The sequence below is a fragment of the Bubalus bubalis genome, chromosome 8 (assembly GCF_019923935.1).
Source record: "Bubalus bubalis isolate 160015118507 breed Murrah chromosome 8, NDDB_SH_1, whole genome shotgun sequence".
In the NCBI taxonomy this organism is placed as follows: domain Eukaryota; kingdom Metazoa; phylum Chordata; class Mammalia; order Artiodactyla; family Bovidae; genus Bubalus; species Bubalus bubalis.
The window spans coordinates 29,618,038-29,636,518 of record NC_059164.1 but is presented as its reverse complement, the minus strand read 5'-3'; the positions used below and the strand labels follow the sequence as shown (position 1 = coordinate 29,636,518).

Genomic DNA, 18,481 nt, shown 5'->3' with positions numbered 1-18,481 from the left:
TTATTTCTCAGTCATAACATGAATAGACAAACATACCTAAAAGAATGACACCTTTACTGGGGAAACACGTTTTCTCAAAGCAGAGATAAGACTCACAAGTTCTCACACTTTATGTAACAAATATAATTTTTAAAATATTTAAAAATAACACTAGTATTGTACTATTCCAAAACAGAAAATGAAAAGGAGTTTGCAGTTAAAATATTTATTTTCCAGTACATTTAGTGATAACACAGTTATTTTTAATGAAACCCATGCAGAAAGAATAGAAAATCCAGTTCATAATTGTAATGTAGGGAGGAGACAGAGCTGGACTTTTTCTCTTACGGTCTGTACTCCGGATTCATTTAACAGGCACTGCGCCTCAAGGCGTGGGGACAGCGGTGGATTCCCATTCTGTAGCTTAGAGAATTACCCACTCCTCAGAGGATAGATTTAAAATGTTGCCGCCTGTGAATTCTAGGCTTTTGTTCATTTCAACATTTAAGGCAGATCTCTCATGCACACAAAAAAAAGTACTTCAAAGGTATTCATTTATTTTTTGTTTGTTTGTTTAGGTTTGTAGTCCTTTCTCTGAGAATTGTTCTTATTAATCTTTGCACTGACATATTTTTAGGAACCAATGCCAGTTACCTTGATGTTGCCTATTTAACAGTGGCAGATTCTGTTTTGCCACTGGTGGCAAACAATTTAATTAGGAACACAAAATAGCCGCCTGCTTTATTTCCCTCTGCAAGTATCTGTTCCTTGTCTAAGAATAAGAAACTACCACTATAAAAATCTCTTTGAGCTCTCGCTAATGAAACTTCCTGATTCCACTTGTTTAACCAAGCTCTCTCTGCAACAATTTATTCTTTCTTTCTAAACAGACCTTTAGGTATGCAAGGCCGTTTGTAAATTATATGGTGCTGGCAATATCATGAAATATCATGACTGCAGTTTATGGGCAGATGAAGGGGGATGAGTTGTAACAAGAATAAATTACACAAAATACATTGGGGGAGAAATGGCAAAGTGTTGGTGCCAGCAAAATTATTAAACTTTAGAGTGGTACTTAATAAGGGCACTAAATTAAGTGACCTTATGATTGGATGGACATAGCAAATGGGATTCTCAGGGAATTATCTTCCATTAACTTACAAAGAAATAAGGAGATATAGTATCATAAACCAAGATAAGAAAAGTATAGGTGAACTGAACATTAACAAATAAAGCAGTTCACTGAAAACAACTATCCCTTTAGAAACATCCTGAACATACTACCTAAAATCACATGCTGGTGAAAAGACTATAGTTTATGGCTTAGGACTATACATTTTATATTTAATTTTGTATTTTTTTACAAATGTGTCTAGCCACAAGCATAAAAGCTCACATTGTCTAACTAATATAAAGTTATGAAGAATGTTGGGAACTAGAAAGTCAGTCATGCACTATGGATTTCTTTACCTTGCTTAATTCATCTGTGAAATGGAGTGGTAATTCTGACTGACCTATAGAAGCTCAGTGAGGAATCATTAATATATGGTTTAAATATAAATTAGAAAATGTTGGCCTACATGTATGTGTATGCACATGCATTTTGCTCTCAGGTACCTTTTTTTTAACTGAAGTAGAATTAACAAGCATTAAAGTACACAAATCTTACATGCAGAACTCAATGAGGTTTTGCATGTGTATGTGTATACATATATATATATATATATATATATATATATGCCCTTGTGACCACTTCAGTTCAGTGCTAAGCTTCAAATATGTCCAACTCTTTGCAATCCTATAGACTGTAACCCGCCAGGATCCTCTATCCATGAGATTTCCCAGGCAAGAATACTGATTGGATTGCCAAAAATGGATTGCCATTTCCTACTCCAGGTGATCTTTCCGACCCAGGGATCAAACCCACATCTCTTGTGTCCCCTCAACTGGCAGGCAGGTTCTTTACCACTAGTGCCACCTGGGAAGCCCTTGTGACCAATATCCAGATATTTTCACTCACCCTAGAAAGTTTCCTTCTTCCCATACTCCCCCATTTCTCCCCAGAGTTAACCACTGCTATGACTTTTGTCACCATGGATTAGTTTAAAATGTTCTTGAAATCATAGATTTACACTCTTTTCTGTTTGAAATCTTTCAACCTCGTTGTAGTTTTTGACTCTGTCATTAGACTCCATTATTAGGGATTAGTAAACTTGAAAGCATCAATCAGCCTTCTCCTCCTTTTTTTTCTCTTCTTCTCTGTTCTGCATCCTCAGTGGTTAACAATGTGGTCTCTGCCATCTCTCAGGCTCAGATCAGTTCAGTTGCTCAGTCACGTCTGACTCTTTGAGACCCCACAAACTGCAGCATGCCAGGCTTCCCTGTCCATCACCAACTCCCAGAGCTTACTCAAACTCATGTCCATTGAGTCCGTGATGCCATCCAACTATCTCATCCTCTGTCATCCCCTTCTCCTCCTGCCTTCAATCCTTCCTAGCATCAGGGTCTTGTCCAGTGAGTCAATTCTCATCATGTGGCCAAAGGATTGGAGTTTCAGCTTAAATATCTGTCCATCCAATGAATATTCAGGACTGATTTCCTTTAGGATGGACTGGTTGGATCTTCTTGCAGTCCAAAAGACTCTAAAGAGTCTTCTCCAACACCATGATTCAAAAGCATCAATTCTTTAGCACTCAGCTTTCTTTATAATTCAACTCTCACATCCACACATGACTACTGGAAAAACCATGGCCTTGACTATACAGATCTTTCTTGGCAAAGTAATGTCTCTGCTTTTTAATATGCTGTCTAGGTTGCTCTCCCAGGCTAGGAATTAATTTTAGCTCCATCACTACCACTGTACACACCTGGGTAACTTACTTTAAATCTCCTAGTTTTCTACTTAAATGAATGAGATTAGTAACTACCTCTTACAGTAGTTGTGAAGGCTAAATAGGATGATCCACATCAAGTACACAGTATAGTTTCTGGCTACTAAACAACAATTATTAAGGCTAGTCTGGAATACTCTAAGTGAAAAAAGAAGAGCTCTTTGTTGCATTGTTCTTGAGGACAGCAGGCAGAAGGAACAAGACTTCTAGGTTCTGATTTTCATTTTTTAGAAAATCAGTTCTCAATTAGCCTTAGCACATATCAAGGCAAAAAAAGATGCTGACAGGTGTTCTTCCATAAGTAAACCTGTGTCATTATTGGTCATTTTTGAATGAAGGAAACACTATTGGTAAAAATGTATTTACGTACATTTCAGAGTCACCAATGCAGCATATTTGTTTATTTCGAGACAAAGGCCAGGAGGAATGGATAGATTTTAGTACTAGAAGGATTCTTACGAATTATTCAGTTTATCCTTATTTTATAACTGAGGAAACTGAGGCAAATCAGGTCATTTGTTTAAGGTCAATGAAGAAGCCAAGATGTCTGCCACACAGTCCAGGGCAACAGTTCTCAAGGTGTGTGGTTCCCTAGTCATTAACTACAATAACACCTAATGCTGATGTAACTTGTTAGAGATGCACATTTTCAGGTCACATCCAATGGGATCCATCCATTCAACTACTGTAAGAACTACTAGATGGAAACTCTGGGGACAGGGTCCAGTGTGCATGCTCTCGTGGTATTTTACCTGCTAAAGCTGGAACCTTAGTCTATGACCCTGCTACCCTAAGTACTGTCTGCGGACTAGCAGAATTCACGCTATCCAGAAGTTACTTAGAACTGTAGACTCTTGGGCTCCAGATCTACTAAATACTACACCTTAATAAGATTCCTAAGTGTTATGTATGCCACTAAAGCTACGAATCATCAATACACACTAGCAGCCATGGTCAGAACTATTTGAGCTTCAACTGTCCACTAGAATCTGTGCTGTTTTATGCCATCAGAGCCGACTGACCCTATTCCCTTACCCAGAGGATCTGCCAAAACAACTATCATAATACTGAAAACTAGCTTCCCCTCTGTGCCAGATCCTGTACTAAGCAACCTCTGTAGAGCCAATTATGCTTCAAAATTCTTTAATACAGAAATAACTATGCCCATTTTACGAGTAGGAGAACAGTGTTAAAGAATTCCTTCTCAACTAGGGCCATGCCATTAGTAGATGGAGGAACTGGATAAAATTTTGGTTCTTATTGATTTTTTCCATGATACCATGAGACATCAGCTCCCTAGTCCCCCTAGACTAAGCATTATGGTAATTATTTAAACCAGGACTGGTTTATTTGCGCTTACACCAATTTTAATTTACAGGAATCATAAAAACTATAGAGTGCCCATGGATATGACATCTTTAGTATAATCACATATAGTTTTTGAAAGCTTTTGAATTGTGGTGCTAGAGAAGACTCTTGAGAGTCCCTTGGACAGCAAGATGATCAAACCAGTCAATCTTAAAGGAAATCAGTCCTGAATATTCATTGGAAGGACTGATGATGAAGCTGAAGCTCCAATACTTGGGCCACCTGATGCAAAGAGCTGACTTATTGGGAAAGACCCTGATGCTGGGAAACACTGAAGCCAGGAGGAGAAGGGGACGAGAGAGGATGAGATGGTTGGATGGTACCACCTACTCAATGGACATGAATTTGAGGAAACTCCAGGAGATAGTGAAGGACAGGGAAGCCTGGCATGCTGCAGTTCATGGGGTCGCAAATAGTCGGATATGACTTAGTGACTGAAAACAACTAGAATGATAAACCAGGTCACTGCTTCTCAGACTGCCTTTAGTGAAGGATGACTCTCCCCCAACTCTACTCTGCCATATACCAATTATTTTGCAACATATAATAAAATGAATATATGGAAAAATAAATGTAAAAGAAAAAATACAAGCCAACTTTTAAAAAGATTCAATAGATGTAAATTTACACTGTCAAGTTGCTGCTAGCATTTCTAAATGCTTACTCTTAATTTCTGTACTTACATTGTCACAGACCAGTGACAAAGAGCTTGCAGACTAGTATTGTTCTAGAAGTATACTTTGAAGAGCAAGAAACTAGACAATTTGCAAATTAAGTTGAGGTACAGTACCAACCAGTTTTAAACTACTATAAAATAGGTCACACAAATTCTGACTTCATTTCTTCATCCCTAGAAAGATCTGGAAGGCCACTGATACTTTCTCCAGAGTCAGTCCTAGGAAAACTAGAAATGTTTCTTTCTTTTTTTGTGTGTGTGTGCTTTTATTCACTCATCCAACCAATATTTAATGATAATTGATTATATACAATTTTCCTAAAGGAAATCAGTCCTGAATATTCACTGGAAGGACTGATGCTGAAGCTGAAACTCCAATACTTTGGCCACCTGATGCGAATAACTGACTCATTTGAAAAGATCCTGATGCTGGGAAAGATTGAAGGTGGGAGGAGAAGGGGACAACAGAGGATGAGATAGTTGGATGGCATCACCGACTCTAGGGACATAAGTTTGAGTAGCTCTAGGACTTGGTGATGGACAGGGAAGCCTGGTGTGCTGCAGTCCATGAGGTTGCAAAGAGTTGGACACGACTGAGAGACTGAACTGATTATGTATAAGATTCTTGGGATTCTAAATGATTTAAGAATGGTCCCTTTGTATATATATATCTGCCACATGTTCTGTATCCAATCATCTGTCAGTGGGCATTTAGCAACCTATGTTGTCCACGGCTTGGCTATTGTAATAGCGCTGCTATAAACACAGGGGTGCATGTATCTTCTTAAATTATAGTTCTGTCTGGATACTACTCAGCCATTAAAAAAAATAATGCCATTGGCAGCAACATGTATACAACTAGAGATTAGATTATAATACTAAGTGAAGTAAATCAGAAAGACAAATACTATATGATATCACTTAAACATGGAATCTAAAATATGACACAATTGAACTTATCCATTAAACAGAAACAGACTCACAGACATCGAGAATAGACTGGTGATTGCCAAGGGATGGAGTGGGTGGTTGGGGTTAGCAGATATAAAGTTTTACACATAGAATAAATAAGCAACAAGGTCCTACTGTGTAGAATAGAGAACTGTATTCAATAATCTTAAAATAAGCCATAATGAAAAAAAATATAAAAAAAGAATTGTGTGTGTATATATATATATATATATATAACTGAATCACTGTGCTCTACAGGACTGTGCTCCATAGGAGAAATAAATGTAATATTGTAAATCAACTATACTTCAATAAAAATAATGATAAAAAGCAAAAAAATACAGTCCCTGTTTTTAGGCATGGACATGGTAGTGGATAATAGCAATAATTTCTTTTATGTGTATTATATATAATTCCAGTCATACATCTGTAATCTTTCTCTTAAAAACTAATTTGAAGTAGCTTACTTTACAGTATAATGAGAAAGATAAAACTGATAAAATATAGCTTTTTATTAGCCTCTCACTCTAATCTTGACTTTTCACATTATGCTGTAGTGCGATTAGAGTAAGTGTTAATGTATCATTTTTAAAGATAGGAAAACAAGCTCAGAAGGACTGTCTCGTGTGCTTAAAATCATACAGTTTGTGCAGAACATAGCAGGGCATCAAACTTAAGTTTGTTGCTTTCAAGCCCAATACCACGTTCACAGTAGCCTAGCCATAGTTGTTTTCTTTCACAATTCTTTAGCCATTTCATCTTTGGATTCTCTTTGGATAACCATCCACTCCCAAGCATCATGACCTGGTGACCCTCCTAGAGATGGCAAACCTCTGACCTGGGCTTCTACCTACATTTCTTTAGAGATAGCAGTCTTTTATTTTTCCTTTTTCCAAATTCAGACTTAGCTGACTTATATTCTATTCATTCTTGAGTTTACTATATGCTGGATGACAGCACATCTAAAAAATCTGAATATATGATTCTATTTAATGGTAACTAATGGCCAACTACCTCCCTTCTGTCTGGGGGAAACCTAGTTAAGACCACAAGGCAGGGAAGGTTTGTCTTCATGACTTCTCCTCTCCTGGTGCCGTGTCCTCATCCCCAAATCAGTGACCTACACAGGAATACATTTTTTTATTTGTTTAGTAAAATAGTCTCTCAGAGCATTCATTTATGTAAAAGTATAACGGTGGCCAACAATACAAAGCATTAGCTACCTAGAGGCATTTTTGTGTTCTGTTCTCTTCACTATTGTGTTGCCATAGCCTAGCAACACATCTCTCACATGGTTGGGTGCTCAGTACACATTTACTGAATGAATGTTAAATGAATTTGTAATCTGCAAAGAACAGAAACAGAAACCAATACAGAAGTTTCCATCATTTGCCTTCACCGTATTCAGTGCTCCTATGCTTTTTATTTAATTCATCCTTATCTCATTTATCTCATTGCCTCTGGTTTCCCTTCAAATCTGTCCTCTGCTTATCTGTCTGAATGATGACTCTGAAATTCATATGTGATTATGCCACTTCCTTGCCTTAAATGCCTTCTGTATATCTCTACTATCTTTAGTATGTAATTCAAAAACATCAGGTAATACTAAAGGCGGTAACAGTAAAAGCAGGAAGAAGTCACCAAATACAGGGCTACTTAGAAGATGCAATTGATAGGAACTGAGATCGAGCTGGATGAGAAGTTGAGAGGAAGGCAAGCATTGGCAAGGATGTTAAAGAAAGGGCTGGGGGGGAGGTTCAGGAACAACCTATGTGAGAATGCCTGCTTATTTCTCTGGTCCCAATCCCCCTCCCCCTACTCGACTCAAAATGTACAAAATCCAGAGAAACTCCCTTGGACTTACCTTACAATATGGTAAAGAATTCAGGGATTATAAAACACAATTTTAAGACCTTAGTAATGTATCTTTAAAATATGTATTTTAATATTAAATGCAGTAATTTTATTAAATATATATTTAATTATAATTAAATTATATTATAATTATATAATTATATAATTAAATTATAATATAATTATTAAACATAATTATATATATATATATATATTTTTTTTTAAAAGTTGGTTACTTTCTCCATGTTAGTCAGTTTTAGATACCTGGTTTTCTCATTATGAAGGCAATAAAATCCTTAAAACTATATAGCCTACACACTTATGTTCTGTATAAGAAGAGGAATAGTGGGAAAAAAAGTTAAAAGGTATCTCACTTCTTTGTAGATGTTGGTTGTGAACAAAAGCCCAGAACAGAATGGGTTGTGGAAGCTATCAAGAACAGAAGAAAGATCTTGGGGGACTGTCTCAGTCCAGGTAAAAGGCATAGAGAAGAAGAGACTGTAGGATTTTAATGACATGAGATCTGGCATCAAATCTAGTGAGGTCCTTTTTTCCACATATTTATTAATTGAATGATCTTAGACAAGTTACTTAACCCCTTCAAGTTCCACTATGTATAAAATGAGAGTTATAATAGCACCTAACTCATACACCAATGGCTTAAATAAGTTTTTTCTCAACACAATGCTTAGCTTGAGAATGCTCAATAAATATTAATTCTTATTGTAGTGATTAACTACTATGAGTTAACAATAAAAACAACAACAACATGGTGGTCTCTATGGCATATGAGCGGAGTATGCCCAAAAGGCTTTGCCATCTAGAAAGCACATACTTTCCAAGATTTCCACATGGAGTTTGTGTTCATTATGGTGTTTGCCTCACATTGGTATAAGTAAGGGAAAACTGACACAATTAACATTCCTTTCCAATAGCAGAAAAAGCCTTTCTCTTCTACTACAATAATCAATAATACAGAACAGACTTCTGGGACGGTGAGAAACCAAAACTAATTTATGAACTGTGATTGTGAAGATATACCACAGAATGGAGACTCTTCCTCGGCCTGTTTCCTCCTGCTCCAGACAGACAATCTTATGATACCAGGACATGGAAATAGAGTTTCCTGGAATCTAAAAGGGCTTATTTGACACATTCTGATTCTTAAAACCACTGAGACAATAGCTTCACTCTATGAACAGTGGGCTCCAGACTTGAGCCTTCATCAGAATCCCTGGAAAGCTTGTAAAATTTGCAGATTTCTGGGCCTCAACTCAGTTTATTTTTAACAAGTTCCCAAAAGTGATGCCCATGATACTGGTATGGGACCACACTCTAATAATCACTGCTTTAGAACTGAGAGGTCATTCCCCACCTAACAAGAGATTCAGACCATAAGCTATACTTGAAAATAATGTTAGCATTATTTAAAAAAGGTTCTTTGTGGCTTACTAGGTAGAGTCAGTGGTAAAGAACCCGCTTGCAAATGCAGGAGACATAAAAAAGGTTCTTCTTGGAACACACCCTATTTATGGTCCCTGACATTTCAGTGTACATTATCAACTTTCTCTTGCATCACCACTCTCCTTCTAGAAATCTTGCCAACACATTTTGGTTCGTGCTTCAGCATGCTTTGTATTACATTTTTCCTGCTCTATCTGTATTGTTAAATTCTGCCTGTTGTGTAATTGGAATCTTCCTTTTGATTTCACCTCTGGCCTAACAGTTTCTCTCAAAGTTTTTGCCTCTTTTTTTTTTTTAATACAAAACATAAATATATCTACTAGAACTAACTGTAATAGCATACTTCATCAGAATGTGCTTAACACCCAGCATATATTATTTTTAATCAAAAGCAAAACTAAAACTAAAATATCAGTACTTGGAACTGGTCCTTTAGATATTGACTTCTTTATCAATGTTACCAAAGATTTTGCTACTGAGTGTGCTTTAACCTACTGAAACTATCATTGGCTTTTTTCATACTTTTAAATTAATTTTTTGTTTTGGTTTTAGTGTAAACCTTAATTTTAGAGCCTGTTATTGTTGCAGGAAGGGGGAACCCTTCCAGGGTCCAAAACTGGGCTCTTGTCTAACACTCGGAAATGAACTATCCGAAGAGACACATATGCTGACAAAGCAAGAGATTTTATTGTGAAAGGGCAGCCGGGTGGACAGCAGTAGGGTAAGAGAAGCCAGGAGAACAGCTCTGCTACATGGCTTGCAGTCTCAGGTTTTATGGTGATGGGATTAGCTTCTGGGTTGTCTTTAGCCAATCATTCTGACTCAGAGTCCTTTCTGGCGGTGCATGCCTTGTTCAGCCAAGATGGATGCCAGAGAGAAGGATTCTGGGATGCGGTCTGACATGTGGTAACTCCTTTTGACCTTTCCCGAACTCTTCCGGTTGGTGGTGGCTTATTAGTTCAATGTTCATTACCAGGACCTCCTGTCATAAAACAACTCATGCAAATGGTTACTATGCTGCCTGGCCAGGGTGGGCAGTTTCAGTCAGTGTGTTTCCCCTAACATTATGGCCAACTATGGGCTTCCCGGTAGCTCAGCCGGTAAAGAATCTGTCTGCAATGCAGGAGATCCTGGTTTGCTTCCTGGGTCAGTAAGATCTCCTGGAGAAGGGCATGGCAACCCACTCCAGTATCCTTGCCTGGAGAATCCCCATGGACAGAGGAGCCTGGTGGGCTACAGTCCATGGGGTCACAAAGAGTCAGATACAACTAAGCACAGCATCAGCATGGCTAACTATAATATTTAAGCATTAATCTGCAACACTATCTCAATTGGACCTCCCATTGTGCCCAATTTTGCATTTTAATTTTTAGAATGGCCAAATATAAATAATTTTTTAATGTTCCTCAAATATAAATACATGGCCAAGTATATGAATCTTAGTGAAGTTTTAGCTTTAACTTATTTATACTCTCTCTCATTTGAGAAGATGAAATGGATATTTGGATTTTACTTGTTAACAACTGTCTTCTTACAGCTGTGAAAAAATGAACAGGTTGCCATATTCATCAAAGAGAAACCACTGCACATGTGTGTTTGTGTTATCTTTAAAAAGCACTGCCTCTGCGCTATTTGTATTTAACCACAATGACAGTGACTACCATATAATAAAAGACTTCATTAATTTGTGCTCTGCTTTGGAAAAGAGCATTTAAGTCAGCTCGGCAGATTCAGGGGATAGGTTTCTTTCCTAAGAAAGCAGAAAAGGAAATAAATAAAAACTCAGATCTAAAGGAAAATTAGCATAGAAGATGATCTGGTAAACTGGTTAAAAGAAAAGGCGAAAATGTCCTGTCTCCTATTAGTTGAATTTGCCCTTAAATTCCAAAGACATTTGGTTTTATCCAGTCACTATACTTCAAATAACCACACTTAGGAAAAAATAACTGTCAACTAAACGATCTCTTTATTACATGGGGAAAAGGTGGGAGAGCAATGAGTAAAGACTAGCCAGTACAGAATGGATTTGGAGCTGGGGGAAAAAGGAAGTGGGGAAAGATTTCACATTCTTCTTTCCTCTGTTTTGATGTGGGCATACTCTACAAAGAAAAATTTTAAATTCCTTTTTTTTTTTTTTTTTTTGCAGTCAATAAGAAATTTACTTGTTTTAAAAAAATCCAAATTCTGGCATTGTCCAGAAAAATTTCACAGGTTTATTTATAACTGTTATAAAGTTGAACTGCTGAAACTTGTTCACTGAAACATTTTGACTTTCATTAATGCTTTATGTCCCTGCATTTATATTAAAAATTCACACACAAATGAAAATGGAAAAACTGCCAATACCTGATTTCTGTCCCCTATTTTCCACTTGTAATCATATACTTAGGTACCTTTTGACCCCATGGAAAAAAAAATATCTAACGTTCAGAACTACCAATAACAGGAAGAAGAGAATGGTTTGTTTTTTTTTTAAAGAATGAAATGTTTCCCATCATAGTGGATTCTTAAGCACGTTCTCCACGTATGCGGCGTGCTAGCTGAATGTCTTTTGGCATAATTGTTACACGTTTGGCATGGATAGCACACAGGTTGGTGTCTTCAAAAAGGCCACCCAGATAGGCCTCCCTTGCCTCCAGCAAAGCACCAATAGCTGCACTCTGGAAGCACAGATCTGTTTTGAAGTCCTGAGCTATTTCCCGCACCAGACTCTGGAAGGGAAGTTTGCGAATCAGAAGTTCAGTGGACTTCTGATAACGTCTAATTTCACGGAGTGCCACAGTACCAGGCCTGTAACGATGAGGTTTCTTCACCCCTCCAGTAGAGGGCGCACTCTTGAGAGCGGCTTTTGTAGTGAGTTGCTTCCTCGGTGCTTTACCACTGGTCAATTTGCGGGCAGTCTGCTTTGTACGAGCCATGGTATAGAGACCTCCTTACTTACACCCCTTCTCCTTCGGCTATAGCTCGGCGAGCTAGAGGCGGCGCTAGCGTTGGAGAGCGACAGCGGCGCGGCGGCGGCTGCGAACACCTAAATTCCTTTTTTGATGAGTGTTAAACCATTTCAGCAGAGAAGGCAATGTATTCCAGTACTCTTGCCTGGAAAATCCCATGGAGGGAGGAGCCTGGTAGGCTGCAGTCCATGGGGTGGCTAAGAGTCGGATACGACTGAGCGACTTCCCTTTCACTTTTCACTTTCATGCATTGGAGAAGGAAATGGCAACCCACTCCAGTTTTCTTGCTTGGAGAATCCCAGGGACGGGAGCCTGGTGGGCTGCTGTCTATGGGGTCGCACGGAGTCAGACATGACTGAAGCGACTTAGCAGCAGCAGCAGCAGCAAACCATTTTAGATTATGTCACTCATCAAAGTTAGCTCAGATGTTCTAAATAAGAACATTTTCACATTAAAAAAAAGTTTTTCAGATACCTGTCTTGAAAAAATAAGAGCTGTTCCATAGTTTATAATATATGGGAATATTCTGTAACCTTTATATTTGGCAAAAATTAAATTTTGGTAACGTGTTCTCTGATGAGAATGTGAAAATTCAAGCACACTTTTGTTGGTGGCATATAAATTGGTGTAACACCTAAGGATATTGGTTTGCAATATCTGTTAAGAGAAAAAACATACATAACCTTTGACCTAGCAATTTCTCTTCTGTGAATTCAAGCTGCATACATAATTTCACATTTGTGGAAAGACACATGTGCCAATGATAAGCATTTGAGATATCATTTGTAATAACATTTGTTTATCAATATGTGACTGATTATAAATTACATTCTATCCATCTAATGGGATTCTATGCAGCTATTAAAATAAATGCAATATGTATTGATATGGGATAGTCTCAAAGACATTAAATAAGAAAATTGCATGTTCATATTCAATATTTGCTTTGCATATAACACTTCTGAAATGATACAGAAGAAGTTGGTATAAGTGCATGGATTGGGGAAAGTGCTAAGTAGAGCAGGGAGCCCTGGGTAGGAAGGATACTTCACTATACTCTCTTTGGGACTTCCTGAATTTTATATTCTGAGCATATTTCCTATTCAAAATTAATTCAAAAATTTAGAAGCCAATGGAACCTCAAGATGCAAATAAGTCTGAAACAACTGAGTTAGTCAACCTTATTTCAACTTAAAATTTTAGTTCCCAAGAACAAAAAGTCTAAATCTTTTACTTCTGAATGTAATTAAACTTACTATATACAGAAGGCAACAGTCTTATCATAGGCCATGCAAACTTAGGACCAAAAAGTACTTTTTAACAACATATTTCTTAAACAGGCATTTTTAAAACTAAAACACATCCATTCTTTGCTTTTCCTGACATGCCAAGTTAGTTCAGCTTAAAGCTTGTCTCTGTAAGGTAAAATAAAGGAAGCTTTGTAGCCGTCATTAAATGTCTTCACTGTAAGATCTATTGCCATAATTGTGACAGAGCAAATGATTTTTTTTCTTGGCAGCAAAAATAGTCTTAAAAAGAAACTAGGTATTGTTTTTTCTTTTCCAAGTAAAGTATAGATACCCCAAAAATTACATGGTGTCACAGAGCATGCCATAGTTAAAAAAAATGATGCACTGCCTTCTCTGTCTTATTAAGAAAATTACACAGTTAACTCTTCGTACCTTTGAAGGATGTCTCTGTCTGATGAATTTTGTTATTAGAACAACATTCAGCTGCAAATTGTGTATTGAAACTAACCCATTCTGGACTTAATGAAGTAGATTCTGAATAAAACAGAGATGTCATAGTAACAGATACAAATTCTACAACTGTGGCCGAACACTCCAAGGTTTTTTATGTAGCTATTTGTGAGAGAATAAGAAATGTAAAGGATCCATATTCTAGCAAATAACTGACAAGTAGGTTATTAACGTACTAGAGGAAGGAACCATGCAGTTTTCTGCATTACTATTTGCAGAGATTTAATATCATGGGGCTCAAGCTACTCACTCACTCATTTTTTTCTGATTTGGTCAGTGAGTCACCTCCCACTGGTCTCATTGCTAGGTGCTGGGAAATCCAAAAGTAAATGAAATACAGTTTATCTTACAGGTTAGTAATAAGGAGGTTTGGGGGAAGTGAACACACAAAAAGATAAACGTAACGTGAAGAAAGCTGAGTGCCGAAGAATTGATGCTTTTGAACTGTGGTGTTGGAGAAGACTCTTGAGAGTCCCTTGGTCTGCAAGGAGATCCAACCAGTCCATTCTGAAGGAGATCAGCCCTGGGATTTCTTTGGAAGGAATGATGCTAAAGCTGAAACTCCAGTACTTTGGCCACCTCATGTGAAGAGTTGACTCATTGGAAAGACTCTGATGCTGGGAGGGATTGGGGACAAGAGGAGAAGGGGATGACAGAGGATGAGATGGCTGGATGGCATCACCGATTCGATGGACGTGAGTTTGAGTGAACTCCTGGAGTTGGTGATGGACAGGGAGGCCTGGCGTGCTGCGATTCATGGGGTCACAAAGAGTCGGACACGACTGAGCAACTGAATTGAACTGAACTGAATGCCATATAAGAAGTGTAATAAGAGAAGAAAACAAAAGCGTTAGGAGGAAAGTCATCTAATTCAGCTTGAAGCATGCATGGGTTTGTGAGTCTAGATGAGATTGAGTGGACAGGATCAAGGAACATTACTGGGAAGAGGTGATAGTAGAAGGGAGTTTTAGTGAAATGCTGAAGTCTGTGTGTGTGTTTGTGTGTGTGTGTGTGCAGCAAAGCAAAATTGCAGGGGGAGGGAGGGGAATGCAATCCTAGAAAGGTATAGAGGTGAGAAATATCAAGGTGAGGGATGGGGGTTGAGGACAGCTTTAAGCAGCTGTGTCCCTAGAACACACTGTAAGGGCAAGAGGGAGAGAAAATGAGTGTGAGAGAAGCAGGATTCATACAGAATATTCCAGCAACAAAATGCTTGAATAAGGATTGACTATAAGAAAAATGCAGCAAGAATCATATACTTGGTCCTCCTTGAATCTATTTACTTCAGAAATGGAAACTTTAGATATTAACTATATAATTTGGATTGGGGGGACAACTAGCATACTAGAGACTGGTAGTAATCGGGTTCTAGGAGTCGGACACACTGAGTGACTTCACTTTCACTTTTCACTTTCATGCATTGGAGAAGGAAATGGCAACCCACTCCAGTGTTCTTGCCTGGAGAATCCCAGGGACAGGGGAGCCTGGTGGGCTGCTGTCTCTGGGGTTGCACAGAGTCGGACACGACTGAAGTGACTTAGCAGCAGCAGCAGTAATCGGGTTATTTTGCTAATTAACTGGAACTTTTACAAAGAACATTTCCTTAATAAAAAATACTGTGTGGAATGTTGCAAACCCACAGTTTGCAACTGACGAGCACACTTCACTGGTCCTTAGGGAGCTGAGGTTTGAAGTCTGAGGGCATTACTGCTAGATAAAGCTTTTCATTTGAAAACCCTTAAAAAATCTGGATTTCTAAAAAAATTTTTTTAAATACTGAGCAAACTATAAGAAGAAAAAATCTATCAATACTAAAAGTAACTGTGATAAGGCAGGATAAAGCAAGATGAAGTGATTTTTTAAAACAGACATTTGTTCTATCAATATATATTATTTTTTATTGTGGTAAAATACATTGTGGTCTCAAGCAAGATAACTTAGGCTTCCTTACAGCACGGTGGCTGTGTTCTAAGAGTGCAAAAACCTAGACTGCCAGGCTTCTTCAGTCCAAGGCCCAGAAAATACCTTCTGCTGATTTTTATTGGTCAAAGCAAGTCACAAGTGAGCTTAATATAAAAGTTGGGGCAATAGATTCCACCTCTTGGTGGGGGAAAGGTGACAAAGCAATTGTGGTCATCTTCAATCTACCACAATATTTATATTCAAAATTATGAATTTATGTACCTAAAACAAAACAAACAACAAACAAACAAAAAACCCCTTTGTCTCTATTAGATTTTCTGTAAGGACCACATGCTTTGGTTGCTTTAAGTTATCTTTTTATGGGGCTGAAGGTAAAGGGTTAAAGGGAAATGGTAACTTACTGGTGTGTACTGTCATAACTGGCATGTTTATTTCTGTGTTCTTGTTTTTTATAGATCTGAAAAGGAATTTGCATCCAGAATATATTTTACAAACTTTTACACTGATGCCAAAGACACTATAAGAAAATAACAAACATCCTTTATGAATATTGACATAAAAATCCTGGACAAAATACCAGCAAATCAAAGTAGTACATTAAAAGGGTTATATACCATGACCAAGTGGGACCTATTTCTGGAATTTGAGAATGGGTCAACAGACAAAAATTAATCAAGGTAATATATCACATCAATAGAATGCAGGAAAAAACCCGAATCATCTCAATTGATGCAATAAAAGAATTTGACAAAGTTCAACATCCTTTCATGACAAAAAGCACTTAGTAAAACAGAAATAGAAGTTAACTTCCACACCACAATAAAGGCTATACATGAAAAACCCACTGCCAACACAGTGGCGAAAGACAAAAAGCCTGCCTGCCCAGAACAAGGAACAATGCCCACTTTTGCCACTTCCAGTCAACATTATATGAGAAGTTCTAGCCAGAGCAAGCAGGCAAGAAAAAGAAAGAAAAGGCATTCAAATTAGAAAGGAAGAAGCAACACTATCCCTATTCACAGCTGACACGACCTTGTATCTTAGAAAACCCCAAAGATTACACATACAAAGTTAGAGCTAAAATTTAGCAAGGTTCTGTGGTCTTATTTTAAACTTTCTGATGATACTGTTGTCTTTGTTTTCTCTCTTCTACTGGTTATACGATTGTTGCTCTATTGGTATCTTGCAGTTAACAGTAGTGGGGAATTCTGAATTAACTCTATAGCAATCTAGATATATTAAATTTAGCTATATCTCTTTAATTCTTAAGGTCATAAAAATAAATTTTGATTCTACTCCCTTATAATATATGGCCAAAAATTCAGTGTCCCCTTAATTTTCCATGGTCTGTCTTTACTACAAAGTTTTTATTTCATTTAGGGTTATAGATTCAGCTTATTTTTATACATCATTTTTTGTCACTTGACTCTACTTTTTCACCCAATAGTTCTAGGATTTCTCATTGAATTCTGCAATTATATCTATAATAGCTTATTAATAATTATCTAGATTTTACACTGTTTCCAGAAACCCACCAGTTTTTTTGACACTTGCTGGATCTATCTTCAAGTATTCTTCTTGGGAAGGACACATAGTGATATATCCTTTAATCCTTGCCTGCCTGAGACTCTTGGCATAGATATGTCATCTAGATTTTACAATGTAATTCTTGCTTCTCAATCTTTTTATGCCTTGAAATTTTATAGATAACATTCTTTTGTTTTTCTTTCATTAAAACTGAAAAAAGAAACGAGCATTCTTATTGCTTCATATTTCTGAAAAGTGATTATATAATTCTCCCTTTTGTTCCTGAATTTAAGTTTTAAAAATTATTACTGTTCATTTAGATGTGGTTGCTTAGTTAATCAGTCATGTCCAACTCTTTGTAACCCCATGGACTATAGCCCACCAGGCCCTTCTGTCCATGGGATTTCCCAGGCAAGAATACTGGAGTAGGTTGCCATTTCTTACTCCAGATTTAGATGTAGGTTCTTCTAACTAATTTTGCCTAGACCCTGGTAATTCACTTTGAGTCGTGATTTTTCTTTACTCAGAAAAGTTTTGTCTGTTAGATCCATGACTATTGCTTCCCTCATACTGCCCTGGTTTCTGAATTTGGAAAATTACTATCCAAGTCTGACTTCGCATATAAGCCTTTCATATTTTTTCTTACCTCTGCATTTTTTACTCTGCTTCTGAATGGGTATCTCCTGTGTCTTTCATAGTATAGATATGAATTTAGAAATTATTTATGCTGTCTATAATCAATATCAAAGCAAATTTACATTTTTCTATTACATTTTTTCTTGTACTATTTCCTTATTTTAGCTATATTTGTATCTGACTTTATCTCAGCTTTGATTTTTTTTATATGCTTGTTCGCTCTTTATTCAAAGAAGCTCTTTAACTTTTCCTTTTTGAATCTTTTTGAGAAACCAGGCAGAAATTTTTTCTCATTTTTACCAGCTTCCTATAGGATAAGTCAGGCTTTTCTAAGGCTTTGGGGTAATAAACTCTTTCCCTTAAGTAGCAATATTATTAGCCTTCTTTTTTACAAAAATGGTTTCCCAGATGACTAAAATGCAGCAAAAGAATATTAACTAGAGGTAGAAAAAGGAAAAATAAGGAGAACGACCTTAAATAAATCTAGGGATCAACCAATAT

At 37.2% G+C, this 18,481-nt stretch overlaps 1 protein-coding gene across 1 annotated transcript; it reads right to left on the bottom strand.

The window, feature by feature from the left end:
* Positions 1-11,296: 11,296 nt before the first annotated feature.
* Positions 11,297-12,254, bottom strand: LOC102396450 (histone H3.3A-like). Its single transcript, XM_006054933.4, has one exon. It carries the CDS (start codon positions 12,099-12,101, stop codon positions 11,691-11,693), a length of 411 nt encoding a protein of 136 aa, XP_006054995.3. The 5' UTR covers positions 12,102-12,254; the 3' UTR covers positions 11,297-11,690.
* Between the last annotated feature and the right edge of the window lie 6,227 nt (positions 12,255-18,481).